This window comes from Scomber japonicus, chromosome 17, assembly GCF_027409825.1.
Source record: "Scomber japonicus isolate fScoJap1 chromosome 17, fScoJap1.pri, whole genome shotgun sequence".
NCBI classification, from domain to species: Eukaryota; Metazoa; Chordata; class Actinopteri; order Scombriformes; family Scombridae; genus Scomber; species Scomber japonicus.
Window position 1 is genome coordinate 10,290,170 of NC_070594.1, and position 23,777 is coordinate 10,313,946.

The 23,777-nt window shown below is 39.2% G+C and overlaps 2 protein-coding genes across 2 annotated transcripts in view; one reads left to right on the plus strand and one right to left on the minus strand.

Moving 5' to 3' along the window:
* The first annotated feature begins 7,585 nt into the window (after nucleotides 1–7,585).
* fbxo16 (F-box protein 16) lies at nucleotides 7,586–14,381 on the plus strand. The gene is given in 8 exon segments (XM_053336662.1): nucleotides 7,586–7,642; nucleotides 8,358–8,393; nucleotides 8,525–8,731; nucleotides 8,878–9,042; nucleotides 9,146–9,414; nucleotides 11,278–11,392; nucleotides 12,762–13,008; nucleotides 14,272–14,381. Coding segments are annotated over 8 exon segments (1,206 nt in total).
* A 2,779-nt stretch (nucleotides 14,382–17,160) lies between these two features.
* Nucleotides 17,161–23,777, minus strand: part of fam49a (family with sequence similarity 49 member A) — a 39,076-nt gene continuing 32,459 nt past the window's right edge. Inside the window, exons 4-12 of the mRNA XM_053337129.1 lie at nucleotides 22,321–22,442; nucleotides 21,986–22,091; nucleotides 20,894–21,030; nucleotides 20,697–20,774; nucleotides 19,581–19,697; nucleotides 19,321–19,400; nucleotides 18,829–18,955; nucleotides 18,579–18,649; nucleotides 17,161–18,339 (exon numbers count right to left, since the gene is read on the minus strand). Of these exons, the coding sequence (XP_053193104.1) occupies nucleotides 18,276–18,339; nucleotides 18,579–18,649; nucleotides 18,829–18,955; nucleotides 19,321–19,400; nucleotides 19,581–19,697; nucleotides 20,697–20,774; nucleotides 20,894–21,030; nucleotides 21,986–22,091; nucleotides 22,321–22,442 (902 nt within the window). The 3' untranslated portion in view covers nucleotides 17,161–18,275. The remainder of the gene's footprint in view (nucleotides 18,340–18,578; nucleotides 18,650–18,828; nucleotides 18,956–19,320; nucleotides 19,401–19,580; nucleotides 19,698–20,696; nucleotides 20,775–20,893; nucleotides 21,031–21,985; nucleotides 22,092–22,320; nucleotides 22,443–23,777) is intronic.

The following is a 23,777-nucleotide window of genomic DNA, read 5'->3' on the forward strand; positions in this document are numbered from 1 at the left end:
ACACACACACACACACACACACACACACCGAGAGCTCCTCCCGCCCTTCATCTCTCCATCTCTCTATCTCTCTCTCCTCTATTTCACTCTTTGCTGAGCACAACCGAGGTGGAGCAGGCACAGATGGCCTGGCAGGACTCTACATGTCGACATCACCGCTGTGCCAGGCGGGGCAGGGCAGGCGGGGCGGGGCGGGGTCGAGGGGGTAAAAGTGATAGAGGAGAACGGGAGCCAATGGGAACAAGATGCTGGGAGATAAATATAGATTGACGGACTCTTCTGCGCTGAACCGGCGAGGTGGTTAGTCGTGTTTTGGTGCAGTTTTAACCAGTAATTGCTCGATAGATTGAGCTTCAGGAGGGATCAGCCTTATATAAAAAGATGGGATTAAGTTAACGAGGTGATGCATCTGTTACTGTGATTGTGTTTAAATGCCCTGACTCCCTTGTTTTAAAGAGGATAACGCAGCCACAGCAGCACACACATACACACAACAGTCATATGCGTGCGTAGTGAAATCTATAGATTATCGTGAAGTGGTTGAAACAATAAAAACATAGTGGAGCGGACGCTGGAATCAGAGCTGTAATCCGCCGGCTGAAACGGAGCTGAAACAAAGCACAGTTTGTTATCTTCGCTCAGGCAGGCGAAGTTGACTAACAACTCAAAAAGCCTGTTATGTAAAATGGGCTTTAGAGCACAACAAATGATGCGAGTCGTCTCTACATGTTGTGGTAAATCTCTGTCTATCTGTCTGTCTGTCTGTCTGTCTGTCTGTCTGTCCATGTGCCAGATGTGCAGGCTTTTTTTTTTTTTTTTTAACAGGACCCTGTTAAATCTTCTGCGTTTAATAATGCACTGTTCTCGTGGCCCCCCAGGGGACAAATATTAAAACTTAATTTTCTGCTTAATGTTTTGGTAATACACTCTTAATTCCCCGGAGCGAGAGGAGCCAAATTAAAAAGTAGGCTAGCACTTTTATTATATTACCTACTCACGGTTAGCTGTGGCGATAGCTATCTAGGCTACTGATGTCCGAGGGGCAGGTAGGTGCTGCACATATACACACACACACATATAAGCACTTATTCAACATGAGAGGAAGTCTAATTATTCAACAAAACCTCTGCCCTCTGTTTAATATATATGTAGATGTAGGAGATGATGTCTGTGTGCCTCACTCTGCTTTTAAATGTGTGTGTAGGTGTGTGAGTGTATGTGTGTATGTGTGTGTGTGTGTGTGTGTGTGTGTGTGTGTGTGTCTCCGCAGACGTGCCAGACAGTGGTATGAGTGAAAGCACTGGAGGAAAAATGCTCAGAAAAGGTCAGAGACAGGCAGGAAGCAGAGGAAATGGGAAAAGGTCACATTGTAAAAACAAATAACTAAATATATGGAGACGTGTTAAGATGCAGGTCATTTTTTGACTAAAATATATATTTTTTCATATATTAAAGTTTGCAACTAATGATTTTAGTACTATTTTTAGTATTGGTGTCTTCTTTTGTTTAAACAAGAGTCAAAAATTCAATGATATTCAGTTTAAGTCCTTACACCAGAAAAGCTGGAACCAGACAATATTTGACATTTTTGCTTGAAAAATGACTGAAACTATTAAAAGATTATCAAAACAGTTGCCAATTAATTGTCTATCCATCAACTAATCCATTGATTGACTCATCATTTCAACTCTAGAAAAGGGAAATCCTCAGCAAAGGGTCGAGGATGGGAAGAAAGTGGGGAGGAAACAAGATGTAATATGTAAGGTTCATTTTTGTGGGGATTCAAAACAATAGCAACACAAATAGCTGAGACTCTTGAATATGTCCCTCTTAATATGTGTTCTTTTATATGACATCTGTTAGTTATGTTCTTCACCTGTGATTAAAGGTTTATCTATGACTCAGACTAGATCAGAAAGCCTTTAAAACTAGCAAACATTTTCTTTTAGTTACATTTGTTTACATTTCTAATTATAATAAGAATATGTATAGATATGTACAGAATAGGTTTTATTTTGAAAAGGCTAGATTTCCCTCTTAAGTTGAATACTGGGTGAGGTTCATTCTCTTCATTATGATTGAAATATGTCTCAAAAAGATAAGAAAACACCTTATTTGTCAGTATTCAACAGAAGAAAAAAAATAGAAACTAAATGTATTTTTTGGGAATGTCAGGTATAGAGATGCAGCTAATGATTAATCTCATTATTGGCTAATTGCAGATTATTTATCAATGAATAGATGAATCATTTGGTCTATAAAATATCAGAAAGTAGTAAAAATCACTATTTACTAAAGCCCAAGATGACACTCCTTGTCTAAATCACTTGTTTTATCTTGTCTCTAATTCAAATATATTCAGTTTATGATCTCAAAAGACACAAAAAGCAGCAAATTCTCACAGATTAGAAGCTGGAACTGATGAATATTAGTTATCTTTGTTTAAATAAGTCATCAATTATCAAAATAGTTGCTGATTGATTCATTGCTTCAGATCCAGTAGACACAAACAACCTGGGCATTGCATGGTGTACTGTGTATTGTGTACTGTGCATTGTGTAGCGTGTATTGTGTACTGTACCTCCATGGCGAGCGCGGCGGTCTGCTGGTCGTAGTGGTTCAGTATGTTGGGCATGAAGGTGGAGTTGTAGGGAAGCCCCTGACACATTCGCAGGGTGATGGGCTCGCAGGTGAACAGGCTGTGGCTCCCCGCAGCTGCATCCATGGGGATAGCGACACAAACGGTCAACATGGACACAGACAGCACCCAGAGGAGATCCATGACTGGTCCGTAGAGGAGGGAGAAGAGAGAAAGAAAAGACCTAGATGGAGGTTGGCTGGTTAGGAAGAGAGGTCAAACCCTGTTGTGCATCTGGCTCCGTCACCAGGAAGAAGAAATCTCAAGGTTTAAGGAGTGTTTAGGAGTGTCTGGTAGTCTGCGATCTTTCCTCCTCTTTACATCACAGAGAAACAGTCTGGCGGCGTAATCCGACACGGCCATGGCTGAAGGCGGCTGCATCCATCACCGTGGGGGTTTTCAAAACAGCAGCTCACAAGACCTCCATCACCTGAAGGATGCTGTTGGTCCTTTAAGATGCTGCGCCGTGACCGAATGTCTCACACTCACTCGCTCGCTCCTCCCCACCTCGACGGACAAGCAGTGATGCCTGGGACAAATATCTCTTCTTGACGGCCGCTGACGTAGATGATGCTCGGGCCTTGCAATCTGAAAAGAAGAAAAAACACTAATTCAATTGGGTCAGCTTATTATTCAGCAGGTTACTCAACATATATAATATATTTTAAAAGAGGGTAACACAGAAATTTGACTACATTACAAGCTGCATGTGAAAAATAACACAAAAGGCTGCTTAAAGAGGGTTGGTAATTGTTTTTCAGATACTGTGGTGGATGGGTTTGTGTGGATAAGTGATTAAAAACTAACAATGAACAGCATTAAATCACTGTCAGGAGTGATAATTACATACACGGTGAATAAACAAACCATTAAAAAGGTATAAATGTATTACAGTGAGGTATTTTACAGTGTTTTTGTGATAGCAGAAGTGACCTCATGGTGATTTAAGCTTTAATTTGGTGTAATTTAACGGTGTAACAGCAGCAGCTCAGACAATTACATGTAAATTGGTACATTTTACATTGACGGTACACACCCATAACAAACCAATAGCTTTCTAAAGCACTGACACGCACAAAAATACATAACACTTACAGGTAAATGTGTCTATTTTTCAATGCATGTGTCATAAAAACCAGGTTCATATTTATAAAAGGTTATTTTTAGTGATATTAGTGAGGCTACCTGTGCGTCCTCCTCCCTGCCTCCTTGCATGAATGAATGGCTGCTGATGAAGTGAGAGTGTCTCCGGTATCTGACTCAGCTCTACACCGGCGACAATGTTGCATTAAAACCGGATGAAAAATGTCACAAGCACCGCGACGGAGACAAAAGATGAGGGTTAGTTCATCCTAACTGAGAGTAACCCGTTGTTTTAAATGAAGACGAGCCGAGCCGAGCCGAGCTGAGCCGAGCCGGGGCTGGGCAAGCTTTAGCGCTGTACCCGCTGATGAGGAGCTTTCTCTCGGCTTCACATTAAAACACAAACCGGTTTAAATTTAAAGCAACTTTTTACCTGGTTGTTGTGCTGAAAATTCACGTGTAGTAAAAAGCCGGAGCCTCTCCGTCTGCTCCTCGAGTTGGTAACAATGTCTGTGTGAATGTCCCTCCTCTCCTCTCCTCTCCTCCTGTCCTCCTCCTCCTCCTCCCTGCTGAGCGCACTGAGCGTCAAGCTGGAACCAATTACAGAATGGCTTCCGTCTGAACTGTCAAAGTAAAAGCCTAATTTATTTATTTATTTATTTATTTATTTATTTATTTATTTGTGTTAGTTTTTCTTAGATTTTTAGTATCACTATTACTAACTATGTATTTATTTATTTAATCTTAGATTTTTAGTATAACTACTATCTTTTTTTTCTTTTTGGAAAAAGTATTGTATTATTCATTTCCACTCTAATTATTATTATCATTATTCATTTATTTATTTGTTTGTTTGTTTATTTATTTATTTTTGTTACTTATGTTTTCTTAGATTTTTAGTATAAATATTATTATCGCTCTATTTTTATTTATTTTTATTATTTTTATTCTCTTCTGGAAAAAACGTATTGTGTTGTTCATTTTCACTCCAATTATTATTTTAATTTATTTATATTTTGTTAATTATTTATTCCTAAATTTCAGTTATCTCTTTATTTTTATTTTTTATTTTAAGTTTTTATTTTTTGGATAAAGCATGATAATAATAATTATAATAATATTAAGAAGAAGAAGAACAAGAAGAAGAACAAGAAGAAGAATGTAAACATAGCCTAATAGAACATTTTTAATAAATAAATAAAAGTACCAAGAATAAAAAATAATATAAACAGGAATAACAAAAATGTTGAATTACCGATATGTCACTCAGTAGAGTATTACTTTGAAGGCCGGCTGGCCGTGTTTCCGGCTTCTGTGTGTGTGTGTGTGTGTGTGTGTGTGTGTGTGTGTGTGTGTGTGTGTGTGTGTGTGTCTTTCTTCACTGCACGGCTTCTGTCTTCGATGCGCGCGACCGCCCATCCGTGCACGAGCAGGTTTTGAATGGGAAACTTTCTCTGACTGGTGGCAGTGAGGTTTGTTTTCTTTTCTTTTGTAATGCTTGCTGCAAAATAGGTCAAAAGTCTGACGTTAGCTTCACATTAGCTGTTAATTGTATTATTGCAAAGAAAAACTTGCAATCCAAGTATAATTGCAATACTACTACTCCTACTACATGTACCAACAATAATAATAATGATGATGATGGTGGAAATAATTTGAATTTTGCATATATTCAAGTTACATATACTTAATGTACATGAAAAATATACAGTTTGTAATACATTCTAGGATTTATTTTAACATTTGCCAGGGTTCTGCATGTGGAATAGTGCTTCCCAAACTTCTTCTTTAAGGGACCCCTATTCTATATTAAACTGCTGACCCCCCCATGCTGCATCATTACCCCTAGGGGCCCCTGAGAACTGAAGCTCATGCCCCCAATACAACTTTTATTTTACTCCAACTGGCTAATGCTGCTGTTGGATGGAAACCTTTGGACTTACTAGGTTTCCAACAGCGACCATAATTATCAACATCAAGAAAATGGGTCAAGCCTAGTGTTGTTTATCTGTGGAGCCCGACAAATAAAATAAAAAGATTACCCATATGGTAGATCCAGCCACGCCGACCCCTGACCAACTGACATTTGTTATGGATATTATTTTGATGAAAATTGAGCAGAATATTTCCTGTGCATATTTCAATGCATCACAGATGAGTTTACCTTTAATATTTTAGGGTTTTCATATAATTCTGTGTCTGTATTATATATACTTTTTAAATTTTTAACTATTATACATACTTTATAGGCTTCTCTTTGACACATTCCATGTTTTCTTCTTCCTGCTCCTTCTTCCTTCCATCCCTTCTCCCTGATGTTTGGTTGTTTTAACGAGAGCATGTTTAACCCTCCTGTTGTCCTGTAGTCAAGGAAGGAAAGGAGGAAGGAAGGGAGAAAGGAGGAAGGAACGGAGAAAGAAGGAAGGAAAGGAGAAAGGAAGGGAGGAAGAAGGAAGGAAAGAAGGGAGGAAGGAAGGAAGGAAGGAAGGGAGGGAGGAAGGAAGGAAGGAAGGAAGGAAGGAAGGAAGGAAGGAAGGAAGGAAGGAAGGAAGGAAGGAAGGAAGGAAGGAAGGAAGAATCAAAACAGACGGGGTCAATTTGACCCGGGAGGACGAGACAAAGGTTAACAGAGAGTGAAGCTCTGTGAATATAGGTTCTGTTCATGTCAAATTTAAGTTTGTGTCTTAAATAACAATCTAAGCTTTAAAAAAACTATTATACTTTGTTGCTTTCTTCATAGAAATTAATGAGATACAGAGACATACTGTATATGTTTTTTTTTTTTTTTAATCAAGTAGGCCTTGTAACACCCCTCTGAAACGTTGGTAACCCATGGTGGGGGCTGTAATATATACAACAAAAGGGAACCAGTGATGTAGAAGACTATGGATCCAGTATAGTGTCCAAAAATACATTCCAAATGCTGCATTAATTACCAGCTCTTAAAGTTTGGCACGTGTCCTCAAATACACTCTCTAATCTAAAATCTGTGAAGCATATTTTGTGCACTATCCATGTGTCAGAGGCAGATGGTGTCCTCTGCTGCATCAGGCCTTCTGCACTACATTTGTCATCATTAAAGCCAGTGATGCCTGCATGCTCTGCACTACACTCTCTCTACATTGTGGTTTGTTTTGCAGCACTGCACCCTCCCTGTGTGTGACAGGCTGTGACAGGCTGTCCATGTAAGGAAAGCACACCCAGGGGTTACTATAGAAACGAGTAAACTATGCACAGGACAGTGAGAAGGAGAAGAGAAGACGAAGAGAAGACTTTTGGTGTACAGACATAAAAGCCATCGGAAGAATGCACATAGAGAGAAAGTGTGTTTATGAGTTGGATTTATTTCCTTCTGCCAGCAGATGAGAACTGATGGTGAGTTAAATACCAGAGGAGTGTGTAGTTCAGCTCTGAGCAACGACGTACTGTTAGCTCATACAACCCTGCAGTGTTAGGCATGTGTGTGTCAGGTTGGAGTTTTGACTTCAGTGTTATAAGTGTTTCCTAACTTGTTTTGACTAAATGGGAATAGTTTATTTTAGCAAACAGTTGACATTAATATGATAATAAGAGAGATGGAAAGTACTGAGGAGAGAGGCAGCCAAGATTATCATCTGGCATCACATCACATTAGATTAGTCTCTAGACCACATGTATGTCAAGTGTTATAAAAGGTTGCGTAACATTAATATTTTAGAAGAAGGCTAAACACAAGCCTGTAAATCTGTGTGTGGAAAGAGCACCAAACACATGTATAACGTTATATTTTGTGTATTTTAGCACATCACCCATACCCAACTGTTCTGTCACCAGTCGAGCAGAAAGATGCCACTTGCACCGAGGTCATCTGTTAACTGTGCCAAGATGCAGACCAAACTGAGCGCCTGGACACCTCTGAACCACCCGCTGTCCAACAGCAAGGTCAGATAACAATAAGTAAAGGACAAGTTGTTTGCAATCCATTATGCAGTTTGTATTATATATACTGTATATGTGCTTTGACTCACTTTAATATCACATTGGACAGATACTGCCAACCTTGATAATTAAATGGAAAGTTGTCTCACTGTTTATCGGTTGTCAAACAGGAATGTTAGACCTTATCCGATGGATTTTGAAGTGGTTTTATGAACTTAAATGTTTTTGAAATTGGGGCATGCAGGTGGTCGAGTGGTTAGCGCATATGCCACGTAAGCAGCCGACCCCGGTTTGAATCCCAGCTAGAGGTCCTTTGCTGCATGTCACACCCCCCCCTCTCTCTCCCATGTTTCCTGTCTGTCTACTGTTGAATAAAGGTGTCTATGCCAAAAAAAAATTCAACTTTAAAAAAAAAAAGTTCAAAAGTTTTCATTAAGGCTTATTAATTATTAATACATTATTTTTTTGTGCTAACATGGCCAGAATTCAGCTTTTTGTACCCTTAAACAGAAGAAAAAATGAAGCCAGAGACACAAACTGTCAAACAGTGACAGTAAATCTTACTGTGTTTATAAAATTAGGATCTTAAACAGATTACAACAAGTCATACTGTAAGATGGAAAAATGGCAAAATGTCTCTTTTGGCACAAACATCTGGCAATATTTGATACCTCAGGGCCTTTCTTCATAAAGTCATCTTTGTTCTCTTCTGCTTCAGGTTTTCGAAGAGAGAAGGAGCCTTCTGGCAAAGTGGGTAAGTTGAGTTGAAAGCAGACAAGTAGAGATACAGTATATAACTCTCTGTATATAACACTCTGTGGAGTCCATTTTGCAACCATCTCAGTTCAACTGAAGCAGTATCATATTCTTTCATCTCCTCGTCAGTTTGACAGGTGGTCAGACAGCCAGAGGAGGGCGGTGCTGCAGGACTTTGTGCTGAGCTGTTCAGTGGAGCAACTCAGTTTCCTGAGCCTCAGTGTGAGCAGACGGCTCCCTCTGCAGGCCGCAGACTTCACCTGCCTGCTGCCCAGAGCCCTCTGCCTCTACCTCTTCTCCTTCCTTGACCCTCGCAGCCTCTGCCGCTGCGCACAGGTGCACAAACTGCCCATACACACATACAGTGTCCACACATCAGAGGCAAAACTGATTCAACTTTCAAGCCAAAATTCATTCAACATATCCCGTTGGTGTGTGTGGATATTATTTGTGTGATGTATGGTGTTATCCTCTGTGTGCAGGTGAGCTGGCACTGGAAGAGCATAGTGGAGCTGGACCAACTGTGGATGCCTAAGTGTCTGAGGCTCGGCTGGTGCATTAACTTCTCCCCCACACCGTTTGAGCAGGGTGTCTGGAAGCGGCACTACATCCAGACTGTGCTAGAGCTTCGATTCAGCCCTCCGCAGGTCTGCAATATGTCATTTATCAAGTTGTGTCAGACTTAAAATGAACTAAAGGTTCAGTTTGCTAGGTTCTCATTTTTTGTTTTTCTTGAATATACAATGCTAGAAATAAAAAAAAGTAAATTTTGCCTCATCTCAGCAGCAGTTACTGGTCCCAGATGTGATAACAATCAGCAGTAGACATGAAGATCCATCAGAGGCAGTCTTCCTGGGGGAGGAGCGTCCAGTGACTGCCTCCCAGCAATGTGAAAGCATCTCGGGGATGGGACTGAAGAAGGAGAAGCAGTCGACTGTACCGCCACCATGGAGAGACTCTGACAGGCATCCTAAAGACACACTACGCTTCAACTACCTCGACAACCTGGACCCCATTGAGTAAGCCCTCAGAGCATAAAACTGCAGGCAACAGGGAGGGATGAACAACTTTCATGTGGCTCATTAGAAAATGTAGCAAGGGAGGAAAAGATGTTCAGTCAGTCATGATTCATATTAAGATGCAACACTAAGGCTTCAATCTATGTGGCCAAAAATATGCGGACATGTTTGTTCTGGGGCTGTATTTTAAAGTTTGTACTACATTTTTCAGTTAAGGGAAATCTTAAAGGATATGTTCCACTTTCTTAAAATAACACTCACATGCTTATATGTGCATTGAAACAGTTCTGGTTGCTGTCTATACTGGCCATGAAGATATCCCCTCTCTAACATGATTCGAGACAAATTCTGCAGCCTTTTGTTCTATGAAAAAAATACTTTGCTATGTTCATTCACTTAGTGCAAACCTTTATCTTATTAGCGCAACATTTTTCACTAAAAATACATTTGTTACTTTCGGGGATTCCCACTTTGATTTGTCTAACCCAGACTGCCGAGGCCTTGGATGCATTTTTGCACAGAATGATGACTGTGGATTTAGTTACAGCAACCAGAAACTCTTCTTAACCCTCCTGTCGTCCTCAGGTCAAGGAAGGAAGGATAGGAGGAAGGAAGGAAAGGAGTAAGGAGGAAAAGAGGAAGGAAGGAAGGAAAGAAAGAAAGAAAGGAGTAAGGATGAAAAGAGGAAGGAATTTAGGAGATAAGGAAGGAAAAGAGGAATGAAGGAAGGAAGGAAGGAAGGAAGGAAGGAAAGAAAGGAGTAAGGAGGGAGGGAGGGAGGAAAGGAGGAAGGAAGGAAGGAAGGAAGGAAGGAAGGAAGGAAGGAAGGAAGGAAGGAAGGAAGGAAGGAAGGAAGGAAAGGAAATGAGTAAGGAGGGAGGGAGGAAGGAAAGAAGGAAGGAAGGAAGGAAAGGAGTAAGGAGGGAGGAAGGACAGGAGTAAGGAGGGAGGAAGGAAAGGAGGAAGGAAGGAAGGAAGGAAGGAAAGAAGGAAGGAAGCAAGGATGGAAGGAGGAGGAAGGAAGGAAGGAAAGGAGTAAGGAGGGAGGGAGGAAGGAAAGAAGGAAGGAAGCAAGGATGGAAGGAGGAGGGAGCAAAGAAAGAGGGAGAAGGAACAGTCAAAAGAGATGGGGTCAATTTGACCCAGGAGGACGACACAAGGGTTAATGTGCATATAGGTATTTGAGCATTTTAAGATAGACTTGAGAAAATGTGAACACATCCTTTAATGCTAGTATGTGTCCAGCTTTTTTTTGGCAACAGTTTGTTGTTTTGCATTTCCTGTTTCAAAATGACAAAAGCAGCTCCACACAGAAATGGTTTTCCCAGTTTGTTGTGGAAAGACTTGACCTCCCTGCACAGACCCCTGACCTCAACCCTATAGCCATCATCTTTGGGATGAACTGGAACACTGACTGCGCCCCCAGGTTTTACATGCTCCATCTCTCTAATGCTCTCATGGCTGAACGGTGGCAAATCCCTTTTTTTTTCCAAAAATCCTGCAAAAAGCCTGAAAACAGAAGGATGGAGGATGATCTAGCACTAGCAGCAGATTAGTGCCCATGGTTGCAGAATGCACATTTGGGTGTAATATTTGATTGCCCACATGCTTTTAGACATACAGTATATTATAATTAGATAATATATATTAAGATAATGTGTTTTATTGCAGAGAAACAATCAACATTTAGCTGTTTTACCTTTAACTGGGGCTTATTGAGATGAAAGCTTTGCTGCAGCTAATGAATATACACTGTGACTGATTGAGATGAGTGATTACTGCATATGAATACTTTCACAGATTAATGCAGATCCATCGAAATGTTCATCCTGTCACTCCACCTGCTCCGCCATTTCTCTGCAGGCAAACAAGGAGCAGAGCCACCACCTGCCGCACTAACACACTGAAGCCAGATGACGAGAGGAAGAAGAAAGCACTGTCTGAGGCGAATTACAAACTACGCAAAGCCAAATCGCTGGTAAACCATCACTGACCTCCATTCATCATCACCACCTTAATAACCCCCACCCTCCCTCCACCTCTCTCTCTCTCTCTCTCTCTCTGTGGCTTCGACCTCCTCGTCTGAATCAAAGGGAGGTGATAAATGTCGAGGATTGTCTCTGGAGACCGTGCAACCAGCAGGCATCATGCATTATGGAGCAGCGTTTACACAGTAATGCATGTTAATGATGAGCTGCTCAGAGAGTGAGGTGACAGGAGAGGGGGTGGTGGGGGAGGTGGGGGGGGGTGCAGGGGCAGGGGCACAAATTATGCTGATGATTGTGGTTGAGAAAGAGGGTGAGATAGAGGACACTGTGCCATTAAATATTCAGGCTTTGGTGGATTTATTTTACAAAAAAAAAAGAAAAAGGAAAAATCAAGCTAAAATCCTCACGCTGGCTGCCAGTCACTCTGAGAATTCATTTCAAAATCTTGTTGCTTGTCTATAAATCACTTTGTGGCTCTGGGCCCAAAAACATCTCTCACATGCTTAACCATATTAACCTTCTCGGACATTTGGGACATGTAGGGCTGACCTTATAACTGTCCCAAGAGTTAGAGCACACAGACCTGGAATGAACCTCCCAGATGATATAAAACAAACCCTGATCGACCACTTTTAAGTGAAAGCTAAAATACGTTGCTATTTTATACCGCCTACTCTCTCTACCCTGTAATGGCTTAAAATCTCATCTTTTCAGCTTAGCTTCATTTAAATTGTTTCTGTTCAGCATCCCAACAGAGCTGACATGGACAAGTATAAGTTTTCAAAGCTTTTTACCCTGATTGGTGAACTTTATGAACTCTTTATGACTCTCATCCATCTGTGGATAGTGAGGTTTTTGGGCCAAAAGGAAAATCTATGATGCTCGTCTGGCTTTGGCTGTGACTGTGAGATTTAACGACAATATCAGATCAAGAGTAGAATCAGAAAGGACAGGGGATAAAACTAAAATAACCTGTGTGCTCTTTTATCTTTCCATTTCACTGGATTTGACCCGCAGTACTTTACTTTATATGATATTTAGTATCTCAGTATGTTCTTTTGCCATTTTTAATTGTACATTTTTTATTTTTAATGTACTTTTTTCATAGACTAGGGCAAATCAAGCACCTTGATTTGCCCTAGTGTATGAAATTTGCTATATAGATAAAGCTGCCTTACCTTATTACCTGGATACAGTCACAACAAACAGAGGAACTGTTGTGATATGTAACAAAATAGAGATTTATATTTAGTTATATCTTTACAGTTTATTATACTTTATTATTTATGAATAATATTTATGTTTAGGTTACCAGTGTAATCCGATTCACTGAGAACTTTTGTCTCTCACCTCTTTCAGATGTTCCTCAGCTCAAACTGCAGACCTAAGCATCCTCCTCCTCCTCCTCCTCCTCCTCTTCCTCAGTCTCGACCCCACTGGGCATCTCACAGTCACGACTACCCCGTTGCCAAGGAGACCGCCAAGAGCCTGCTGAGGCTGGCCCAATGGAACGCCGGCATACGTCCGGGGCCGGTGAGGGCGGCCGTGCCCAGGCTGAGCGTGGAGGCGCTCAGGGCATCCCAGCGTTCACACAGGAGCGCTCCCAGTGAGTAAACACAGCTCCTTCATTCACTCCTCTGGGCTGAATATGATGTAAGCACACAGCAAGACATGCATTGGGGACAAATTGGGGGGTTAAAAAATGACTGATTCTGCAAGAAAGTCAGTTTTATGTGTTGTAACTAAGTCTTGAGTGGATGTAAATTATTGATTCAGAACATTTTAGTTTTGTTAAAGTAAAGTGGTAGAAATACAAAATACCTATGAATAAACTTCATGGTTTTTCTCTCACTGATGAATCTCCATTGGGTTGAATATTTCTTTTAGTCTTATTCAGTGGTGGAAAAAGTACTGAGATCCTTTAACTGACTAAATGAACCAATACATAAAAACACTCTATTACAGTCCTGCATGAACAATCCTACTTAAGTAAAAGTACATAAGTATTAGCAGCAAGTATTAAGTAGTGGTTTGGTCCCTCTGACTGATATATTATTATATATGACATCATTAGATTATTAGTAGTGAAGCATCAGTGTTAGAGCAGCATGTTACTGTTGTAGCTACTGGAGGTGGAGCTAGTTTACATTACTTTATATACAGTTAGCTAGTTTAGTCCACTAAACTACCCTCCAAAGGGTCACCAGATAAATGTGAGGGGTGGTGAGGTGATTAATGGGAGAGGAAAGAAAAAAGAAGAAAGTTCTGATACACAAATCTGTATTCAGTTTTTGGACTTTTTCTTTTATCTTTGATTTTTAGTGAAATATTGGATCATTTATTGAAATTAAACCATGTGAGAAGTTTCGAGTCGGGGGGGTGGGGGTGGTGGGGGGTGGTGGTGGTGGTGGGTGTCACTATTAAATGGAGCTGTTAACAACTCATAGACATCTGAAATGTGACCCTGACTGCACACTGCTTTTTGACAACTCTCCAAAGGGAAAAATGCTGAAGTGTTTCAAATTTTGAATTTTGACTACAATTATTTTTTATGGACTCACTATAAAAGACAGTTAGCCTGCCAAGTTGTGCAAGAAAAAAGAAAAGAAAAGAAAAGAAAGAGCAGTCTTAAATATAATGTGATGACATGTGACAAACAGTAGCTACAAGTTGAAATGTGTTAATGATATCCATGTTCATGAAAGGAGCTTCAATCATTTGTTTATTGGCAGAAGTGTAGCAACCATCTGCATCGTCATATATATATAAATGGTTATATATATATATGTTAAATGGTTTTTATATAGTAATTTAAACCTTTTTTTGGAAAAGTGACTAACTGCTAAATGGATATCATAATCAATCCCAGGTACTTCACTGTTTGAGCTCCAGCCCTGGACTGTATCTGCAGCACACTCACACAAGACGAGCAGTGAAGCATGTCTCCCTCTTCAGGAAGACATCGGAACAACAACCTGAGCTCATATTTTGTACATGTAATGCACTCTACAACTGGAATGAATGACAGCATTGAAAGGAGATAAGAAGAAACCGGTAATTGTAATGCACATTGTAGATTTACAAATAATTAATTTGACATTGTGAGAAAATAAATGCAGAAATGACTAAAGGTGTCAATCATTTCTAGCTTTAAAGTTCCCATTTTATAGAAAGATGTGTTTTGCATATTGTTACCCCACTTTGTATGTTTGAGCTTCACTGTGAAGAATGATGTTTGTTTTTTCACACCTGCTGAAAGTGGAACATTAAAGATGAATTCACAGAGAGCAAGCAGCAAGTCTTTATAACAGTTCCCAGTTTGTTAGGCTGAAGAGAGACTATATGAAGTTCAGTGTCAGTATTTGTACTTAGAGTCTCGTTATATTATTATATGTGTTATATTTATCACATATTCATCACCCTAACAGTTGTCCTTTAATTCATTCACCATATTTCTAGGGACTTTCTTTCAGTCTCTGCAGAGAATTAAAAGTTGAAAGCTGAATCCTTATCTGCCGTCTGTCTCTGTCTAATGAGCAGTAACATTACACTGACTCAGTCCCTCAGCTCACCTTTGATGGTGCCTGCTGGGAACATTATCACACAGGAAACAGAGAGACGAAAATGTTACAATGTGCTATTACAGTATAACATAATCTTCAGACAATGATATAAGAGTGTAAGTTTCCATTTCAACTTAAATTTAAGTTTAAGCAGGATATGGAGCCAATCGGGGTCATGAAATACGACAGACATAAGTGTGATGTGGAAACTTGAAACATCTTGTATCGAGCAGCTACATTTCTGAAATGAGATATATTTGCATATTCATAGATGTTTGAATTTTTAAATTAGGGAGAAGGAAGAGATGTCAATTGAAGGACTTTAAAGAGGTAATTGTTCTTCTTTGATCACATTATTGTTCTTATTACATGTCTCGAGGGGGTCTTTAAATACCGTTTACAAGTTATTTCTTGTTTTTTGAATCATATTTTTCTTTCAAGCTGTATGTTAATCGTGATTGACACACAATATTGTCAATCAATCAATCTTCATTTGTATAGCGCCAAATAACAGAGTTATCTCAAGGCACTTTACACAGAGCAGGTTCTAAACTGAACTCTTCAGGTTTTAACTTTAAAGAGACCCAACATTCCCACATGAGCAACAGTGGCAAGAAGAAACTCCCTTTTAACAGGAAGTAACCTCAGAACCAGACTCAGAGTGGTAGAACATCTGCCTCAACCGGTTGGGGTTGAGAGGAGAGAGAGGAAGGATGGAGGAGAGAGAAGCACAATGAAAGCCAACAGAAACTTAATCTGTATAAGAAATGTACCACCTTTATTATCCAATCCACACATCCCATTCAGTATGCAATACAAAGCCAAAAGCAATTTATATAAACAGTGAGTCCGAGCTCCAAAAATATTAAAACAATAATTGTCAGTTTAAGACAAAAAAGAAAAAAAAGATTTTTTTGTCTCAGTATTCAAAAAACAACATCTTGCATTCAACACACAGTAGCATATTTTGGGCAAAGAGAGGAAAAGCTTTGTGTACATCAATCATGACAGAAGATGTGATTTCTTTAAAAAACAAAAAAAAAAAAAAACAACCAACACTTCAGTCCGATATGAAATATCAGTATCATACGTACACCTCGCTTTTAAGTCTCATCCATGTTCAGTTTTTTCACTCATTGCATATAATCATCCAAAGTATGGCTCACACACACACACACACACACACACACAGACACACACAGACATATATATATTACTAAATACAAAATGAGGAACGTACTTAAATGAATGGTAGATACCTAACATGTTAACTTTATGTTAATTAACTGAGTGAATACAGGGCAGGAGTGTGTATGGTTTAGTTTATATATGGCTTACAGATGACAGGAAGTGATTTTAGGTTTTTTAAGGTGGAAATAGAAAATTGTCTTCACAGGAGGTTTCACAGATTTTGTAGCATTTGTCAGCTTATTTCAAAATGGGAATACTTTAAGGCAATGTTGTGCTCCACTACACAGCCGCAGACATTTCCATATTCCACATGACGGCAGGAAGGTTTGAATGAAGTTGTTGGATGGTGAAAATGAAGCAGAGGGAAGGAATAAAAAAAGGTGATCTAGATGTTTATTAGTTGCATCCTTTAAATACACACTGTCTGATCTGCCGAGAGAGATTCAAAGAAAAAGTGAACCGTAATGATTTAACGTAATACAATGTACAACAGTCACTAATGATGAGATTGTCCGACCTTGAGTGATTAGTCAGTAATACATTGTATATATAAATGATGCCTCTCTTCAGGTTACCATCAGTGACAGCGATCATATAATACATGAGAGGTTTGCTCAAGTCTTAAAAATCATTGGTCTTAATTCCACATTTCAATTTCATTTTTTTTTGAGGCTATGAAATGATCCTGGGAGGTTGAGTTTGATGTTAAGACACCAAACTGAGTTTACCGGGGCTGTAATGATTCAAATGTGGCTTTAATATAAAGACAAATCAAAATTCATATAAAACCTAGTCACATAATTAACCTTGAATAATTCACCTCGTCTCCCCCTACTGGAGAGAATGTGAAGTATTCCTTTCATCAGTATGGAAATAGATCCACATATTAAAACAAGGACTTAAATAAGAAAAGTGGAAAGGTCCAAAAAAAGGGTTTTTACAAAAAAATCTTGCTCTGTTAAGAATCACATATCATTTATTCAGAATTGAAGATATTTTTGGCCTTTCATTTTTAGAGAAATGTTTATTACAAAAAAAAACAAAACCACACAGATTAAGAGAGAAGTCACTTAAAAACATGTCAAAAACTATGACAACAACTATCATTCAGAGCATGGCCACAAAAAAAAACAATTCATAAAACATTTGGTGGGTTGTGATTGGCTAATGTGATTCATTATCACAGCCTTTTTTTTTTCAATTGTCTTTACCTCTCCATTAAAGCCAACTTTGACATACAGGATGTTACTGGATGTGCAAAGTAAGTTTTAAGTTCACAGTGGATTTATTTGAACAGGTATTGAAACACCAGGCTGAAGATTGAGAAGAAAGAAAAAAAAAAAAAAGACAGCTGATGACTATAAAAAAAAAAAAATAAAACACCCAAATGCTCTCAGCAATACATCAAACCAGTCAATCCCTTTCAATATTTAGCCCTTCACTGCAACAGAAACGTCCCATCATAGCATTGATTGATCTTACATTGTCATAAAATCTCATTCTATGTGCACCAAGTGATAAAACAGCATGACACCGCTTCACTTCTTCTTCTTTTTTTAATATTAAATATATGTATGTTGATTTTCTTGAAATGTGTCATTGTGATATATCAACCAGAACTTGTGTCAGGATTTTTAAAAAATGTTTCAAAAAAACAAAGAAAAAAAAAAAAAAAAAAAAGATTTACTTTGAAGAATCTGGTTAATTTGGCTAAAAACCTCAATTTTAATTTTTATTTGAACTGATTTCATTGGCAAATAAAAGATTGAAAAGATTAGTTAAGAGCTTACAGACATTTTTATGCTGCCTTGAGTGGATTTTCAAGTGCTGCTTGCAGAAAACTCTGTTACATAAGGCTGATAGGTATCCATCATTTGTGCTTCAACAGCTGTTAACAGTAGAGTTTTTTTTTGTTTTTTTTTGCAAAGTAGAAGGTACATGTTCTGCAGGTTTCAATAACTTGGAGGGAATGACTATGCAAATACACACGAGTATTAACATCGAGTCTTTTTAAATAATGTAAACATATACATCTTATTTGAGGTCAGAGCAGTGATCCTCTTCATATCTATTTATAATTTTTTTTAACTTTAAAAAAAAACAACAAAAAAAACAAACATTACTGGAGCATCGTCCGGATGTTTTTCGGAGTGGACTCGTCATTCAGGTGTTTTGTGGTAAATCTGAAGAGACAGAAAAAAAAACGACAAATGTATTACTATCTATTTTCATGTTTATCTGGAAGCTGCCAACTGTTAAACATTTGTGTCAATATTCAGTATCTTTCAATTTCAATTCATGTCAAATATTTTTTTTACAAGCTTCAACATTTCTCTTCAGATTTATCCTCCTGTTGTCCGTGTGGGAACACTTCACGACACTAAACCGAGGCTGATGACAGTTAGATAAATAAATAACCTACTTGAGGGCGTTCAGCAGGCCTTCTACGTTGTCCGCCGGCTGGTCCTTCAGGACTTTTATGCAGCCTTTCATCTGAGAGGAAATGAACAGAGAAGGAGAGCTGCACCATAAAACGGATCCACCATCCTGAGTGCTGCTGTTACATTATTTACAGAGCCTAACTCATGTACACATTTATGTTTTTGTGTGTGTGTGCGTGTGTGTGTGTGTGTGTGTGTGTGTGTGTGTGTGTGTGTGTGTGTGTGTCTTACGTCTATCTTGGAGGACTTGTTGAAGGCGCCGTTCGGGTGGACGTGGTCATAAAGAATGATGACCCCGACCATTACCCTCATGCAAAACAAGAGCGTGTCCTCGCTGCTGAAACGACTCGAATATTCCCTGAAAACACAGAGAGAGAGAGAGAGAGAGAGAGAGAGAGGGGGGGGGGGGGGGGGGGGGGGGGTTAGTAAAAGTGAGGAAAAATTGGATTAGAAAAAAAGGAAACAATCATAAATTGTTGCACAATGAAATGTGCCTAAAAATGGATGAACAGTCTGAATTGAAAGACTGTTAATCCATTTTTTTCAGAATTTCAGAATTGAAAGATCTTTATTTATGATTATGATGCATTATTAGATGGTGTACAGCTGGATGAATATACATGTATGCATCATGCACATGATTGTAAGTCTATGTAGAGTGCCTAAAAGTGGCATTAGTGTGTGTACGTGTGCATGTGTATGTAGAAAACCATCATAACTCACGGTGTCTCCAGCATGACTTTACAGACGCTGGCCATGGTGCTGAGACAGTCTGTTGTGTTCTCCAGTGGAAGAGTCTTGTTCTAAAGAAGACACACAAAAAACACACACGAGAACAATTGACTATTATTGTACTAAAAAAAAAAAAAAAATGCTGATGTGCTTTCCTTGATTAACCACAGAGTCTTTATCATTTTGAAAGACGTATTTGTTCCTGTGAAATGTGTAAAAACCTACCACTGTGTTAAGAGCAGCGTTCTCACCTCTGTGACAAAGTTTGTGGTTGCATTGCTGAGCGTTTTCAGCATGGGTGTGGCCTCAGCGTAGAACAGAGACATCCTGTTGGCCATCTCGTTGTTGACTTCGTTCTCGATTTCCAACTGTCGGCGTAGAAACAAACAACTCACATTAAATGGAGGCGTCGGCGTAGAAGAGTTCAAGTAACATCTTTAACTGAGTGGATGTTGTTAACTGTATTGGTCTTACAAAACCAAATCTTTTTCAGTTGTACCTAGCAATTTGTACATTTACCCAGATTGCTTCTATGTGTGTTCCTCTCCTGCCCCCAAAAGTCTGATTTAAAAGATGTACAGTCTATGGCTATAACTTCTATGAAATAATCTTTTCCAAGCTTAGAAATCATGATACATTTCTAAGCATGTAGAGCAGGGATGTCAAACATGCGGCCCACCAAGGCATCCAATCCGGCCCACTTTCCTTCCTGTCTTTTTTTCCTTCCTTCCCTCCTGTCATCTGTCCTTCTTTCCTTCTTTGTTTCCTTCCCTCCATCCTTCCTTTCCTTCCATCTTTCCTTCATCTTCTTTTCCTTTCCTTCCTTCCTTCCTTCCGTCTTTCCTTCCTTCCTTCCTTTTGTCTTTCCTTCCCTCCTACCTTTACTTCTTAATCCCTTATACATCCAACCTTCCTTCCTTCCCTCCCTCCTTCCTATCACTTTTCCCTTCTTTCCTTCCTTGTTTCCTTCCTCCCTTCCAAACTTTTTTATTGGTCCGGCCCACATTAGATCAAATTTAGCTGTATGTGGCCCTTGAACGAAAATGAGTTTGACACCCCTGATGTAGAGTGTGCCTCAATGTTGTCCTAAAATGTTCATGTTCGCTCAAAAGGCAGAGAGAAGCAGAGGGAAGAGAAACAACTTTCCAGGACATTTAACTTTTTCCTCTCATTTTCCATGTGTTTTCCAGCCAATTTATGTCTTATGTGACATTAATAAAACACATCAAAACCACAGTGAACATAGCCGTCCTCTTTTGTATGATTAGACTGGGAGAGTCTGATATAAATATGTGGATTGTTTTCCCCTCACTGCCAGATATGTAGATCTGAATTAATTTTAATTTTAATTTATCTTGACGACTCACATTCATGTTGTTTATCCGGTTTCGACTGATGGTTCTTCTATAGTAGCTGAAGTCGTTCTGGATGGCAGGAATTCTCATCTGACGGGAAAATAAGAAAACAAGCCATTTATACACCGCTGTTGAAGAAACATGTTATTTCATTTCAAGTGCACCTTGACAGTACGAGGCAAAGTAACGAGTGACTGAGTGTTTGAGACCTTGAGCTCATCAAAGCGTAGAGTGAAGTGGAGGATCTCAGCGAACTGTTTGGCCAGAGCCTGCTCCTTCTCCAGGTGCTGAGTGGGCGTGCAGGGTGGACATGTCAGGCACTCCAACAAACTCTTCAGAGCCTCCTCTGCACCAAGACACATACAAAACAAGACAGGTCAGGTACTAATTTAAATTTGTATCTAGTTACACATAATCAACAACCTTGTGACTTTCTTTCTTCAATACAGCCTCCTATGAGATATCATTCATTTCTACACTCAGTTATTGTACTTTCATTAAAATCAAGCGCACCTGAAAAGCAGCTGCCTCACATTGAAGTGTTTTAACAGCTACATGGGCCTTATATTTACCTGTAAGACTCTTAACTCTGACTTTATCACCTGTGATGTAAGTACAGCAGATTTCCATACAGTTAAAAGAAATAAAAATTAAATCCTGGTGTTAATTTGAAAATAAAATAAAATCATCTCTTCTGCCTGGCTGCTGACAGCACTGTGAGCTGAAGATCTGATGATAGAGATGCTGCTACACGTCAGTTTGAACAGTAGTTTAGCCGACTTTGCTGCATTCAACACCAAATATAAGAGCTCTGAGCAGGAAACAGTCCCTCTGCATCATCATCTATGTTACCATCACTTATGTATTTAGGTCATTTAGAGACCAGAATCTGTAAAAGTCTACAGCCTGTCATGCTGTCATCCTGCTTTAATCAGTGAGTAAAGACGTGGCTAAAATAAAACCCCACAACAATGACTCAAAGTTGACTCAGTGACTTCTCGGCTGATGCATTGACTCATCTTTTTAGGGGGAAGCCCTACTGTAGAAGACCAAATGTTCCAGTCATATGATAAGATTTCCCAAATTCCCTAATCACAGATATTATGATACCATGACATTATCCTCTATAAATGGAATTAGGGAAAGCTAAGTATTTATTGGTTACAGCTTTAACCTTAACATTCATTTTACTTCTGCATGTGAGATACAATTTCTCCTAAATGATCTTCTTGCCACTAAAAATATAAAAACTTCAACATGAAAACGAATTATTTTAATTCTACAGTGCGACATTGCCGCACCTAGCCTGAGAGAGAAACTGTAGAACTTCTTGAGTTTGATGACGAGCGGGCAGACCGAGTTCCAGGCTCGCTCTTGCAGCATGTGGTCGCTGGGGTTTTGAATCGCCTGAAAAGAACAAAAACAAAAGCAGAGCCGCATCAGAAAACAACCGCGATGAAGGCCGTCACGATCAACTAGCGAGCGCACCACAAACTGTTCTGGTTTGTTATGTCTTTCAGTGCGACATCATGTTAGTTTACCTTTTCTTTTCTCTGAGTAAACCGCACAGATTGCAGCTGATTTTACATGCAGACACTTGTATATTGTTTATTGGATTTGTGTCTGTGTTACTTACATCTCTGATCTCTTGGCCGGCTCCTTTATACGCCTGCAGGCCCGACAGGATGCTCTCAGAGTCCTGCAGGACTGAGTTCACCTGGTTCCACACTTCACGCTCTCCGTCTGTTGGCTGTGCATCTAACGTACAAACACACAAGCTTATTTAGCTAAGCTGTGAGATAACAGTCAATATAAATACAAACTGTTAATTTCTTGCCTTTTCACATCAAGAATCTATTTGCAAATGAATCATAGATAAAGATTCAAGTGTAGCAGATTTAACTGGATTTATCTTTAATCTTCTAGTTTAAACTTTTAAACTGCGACTTGATGTGAAACGGCTTTAATTAAAATACATAATGACATTTTTTTTTAATCACCACCATGAAACACTCACTAGGGGAACAAGCGCGTGTGCTGAATGTTTTTGTGACTAAAAAAAAAATAACTCATGAAAAGTTTGTTCATTTCCATTTTGAACTTATTTAAATAAAAGATGAGTACAAAAACATTCAGCGTAATTAAATGTGTGTGGGTCAAAAGCTTTATTTGCAGTGTTATTTCACTTGTAGCAAACCATTTTTTAGCTTTCAAAGTGCATATCGTGTTTCAACTTGTGAGTCCCTCAACAGTCAGCCACCAAAATGTACCGCCTCAGGCATCTAGAGCGAGGCCCGGGTATTTGAAATGCAAAATTTGAACGTTACACATCTGCTAAAGCGTATCAGAAGTGCACTGATAAGACTGGACACACTGTCTACTCAAATATTAAATGTATTCAAAGCAGCAATATTTGAAGGCTGACTGTAAAAGAGCTAGTGTGGAGGTACAGTAATATATGCTGAAAACTGTAAATGTTCTGCTACAGTGAAACATGTTGGATTGGGTTAACATGGGAGCTACAACTAAAACCTGCTTTATGGGTTTATGAGAGGAAAAAGGGTTACGTGTTTTCAAAAGTCGAAAACCATAATAGTTGAAGCATTTTGTTTTATAAGAATGATTTCATGCTTTCTATGTATTCATTTTGGGACTTCTACTGCAACCTAGAGACATGCTGACTGTTTAGTTTTGTATTTCCTGCCCGGTTACAGCGAGAAAATACAGAATATGCCTCGATAAGGAGAGGCCATGAATCTTCCATAAAGCTCGACTCACTTCTGCGTTCAGGAAATACTTTATTACGCCAGCTCTAAAATACAATAAATAACCGTAAGCTTTGTGCGCAGACAACTTCTCAGATAACGAGGTTTGGCTATCGTGACCGCAGAAAGTCTACAAAACTCGACAAGACTTTATAACTCTACGAGCGGCTCTAAATATAGAGCATCACTGACATTAAAAAAAAAAGAAGCTGTGTGACTTGGGCCTGTTTTGCATTTCAAAACCCCTTCAACTCCCATCATTTCCTCTTTGCTGAATAAACAAAGCCTGAGGTCGGCTATATTGTGAGAGCTGCTGAAATGCCACTGT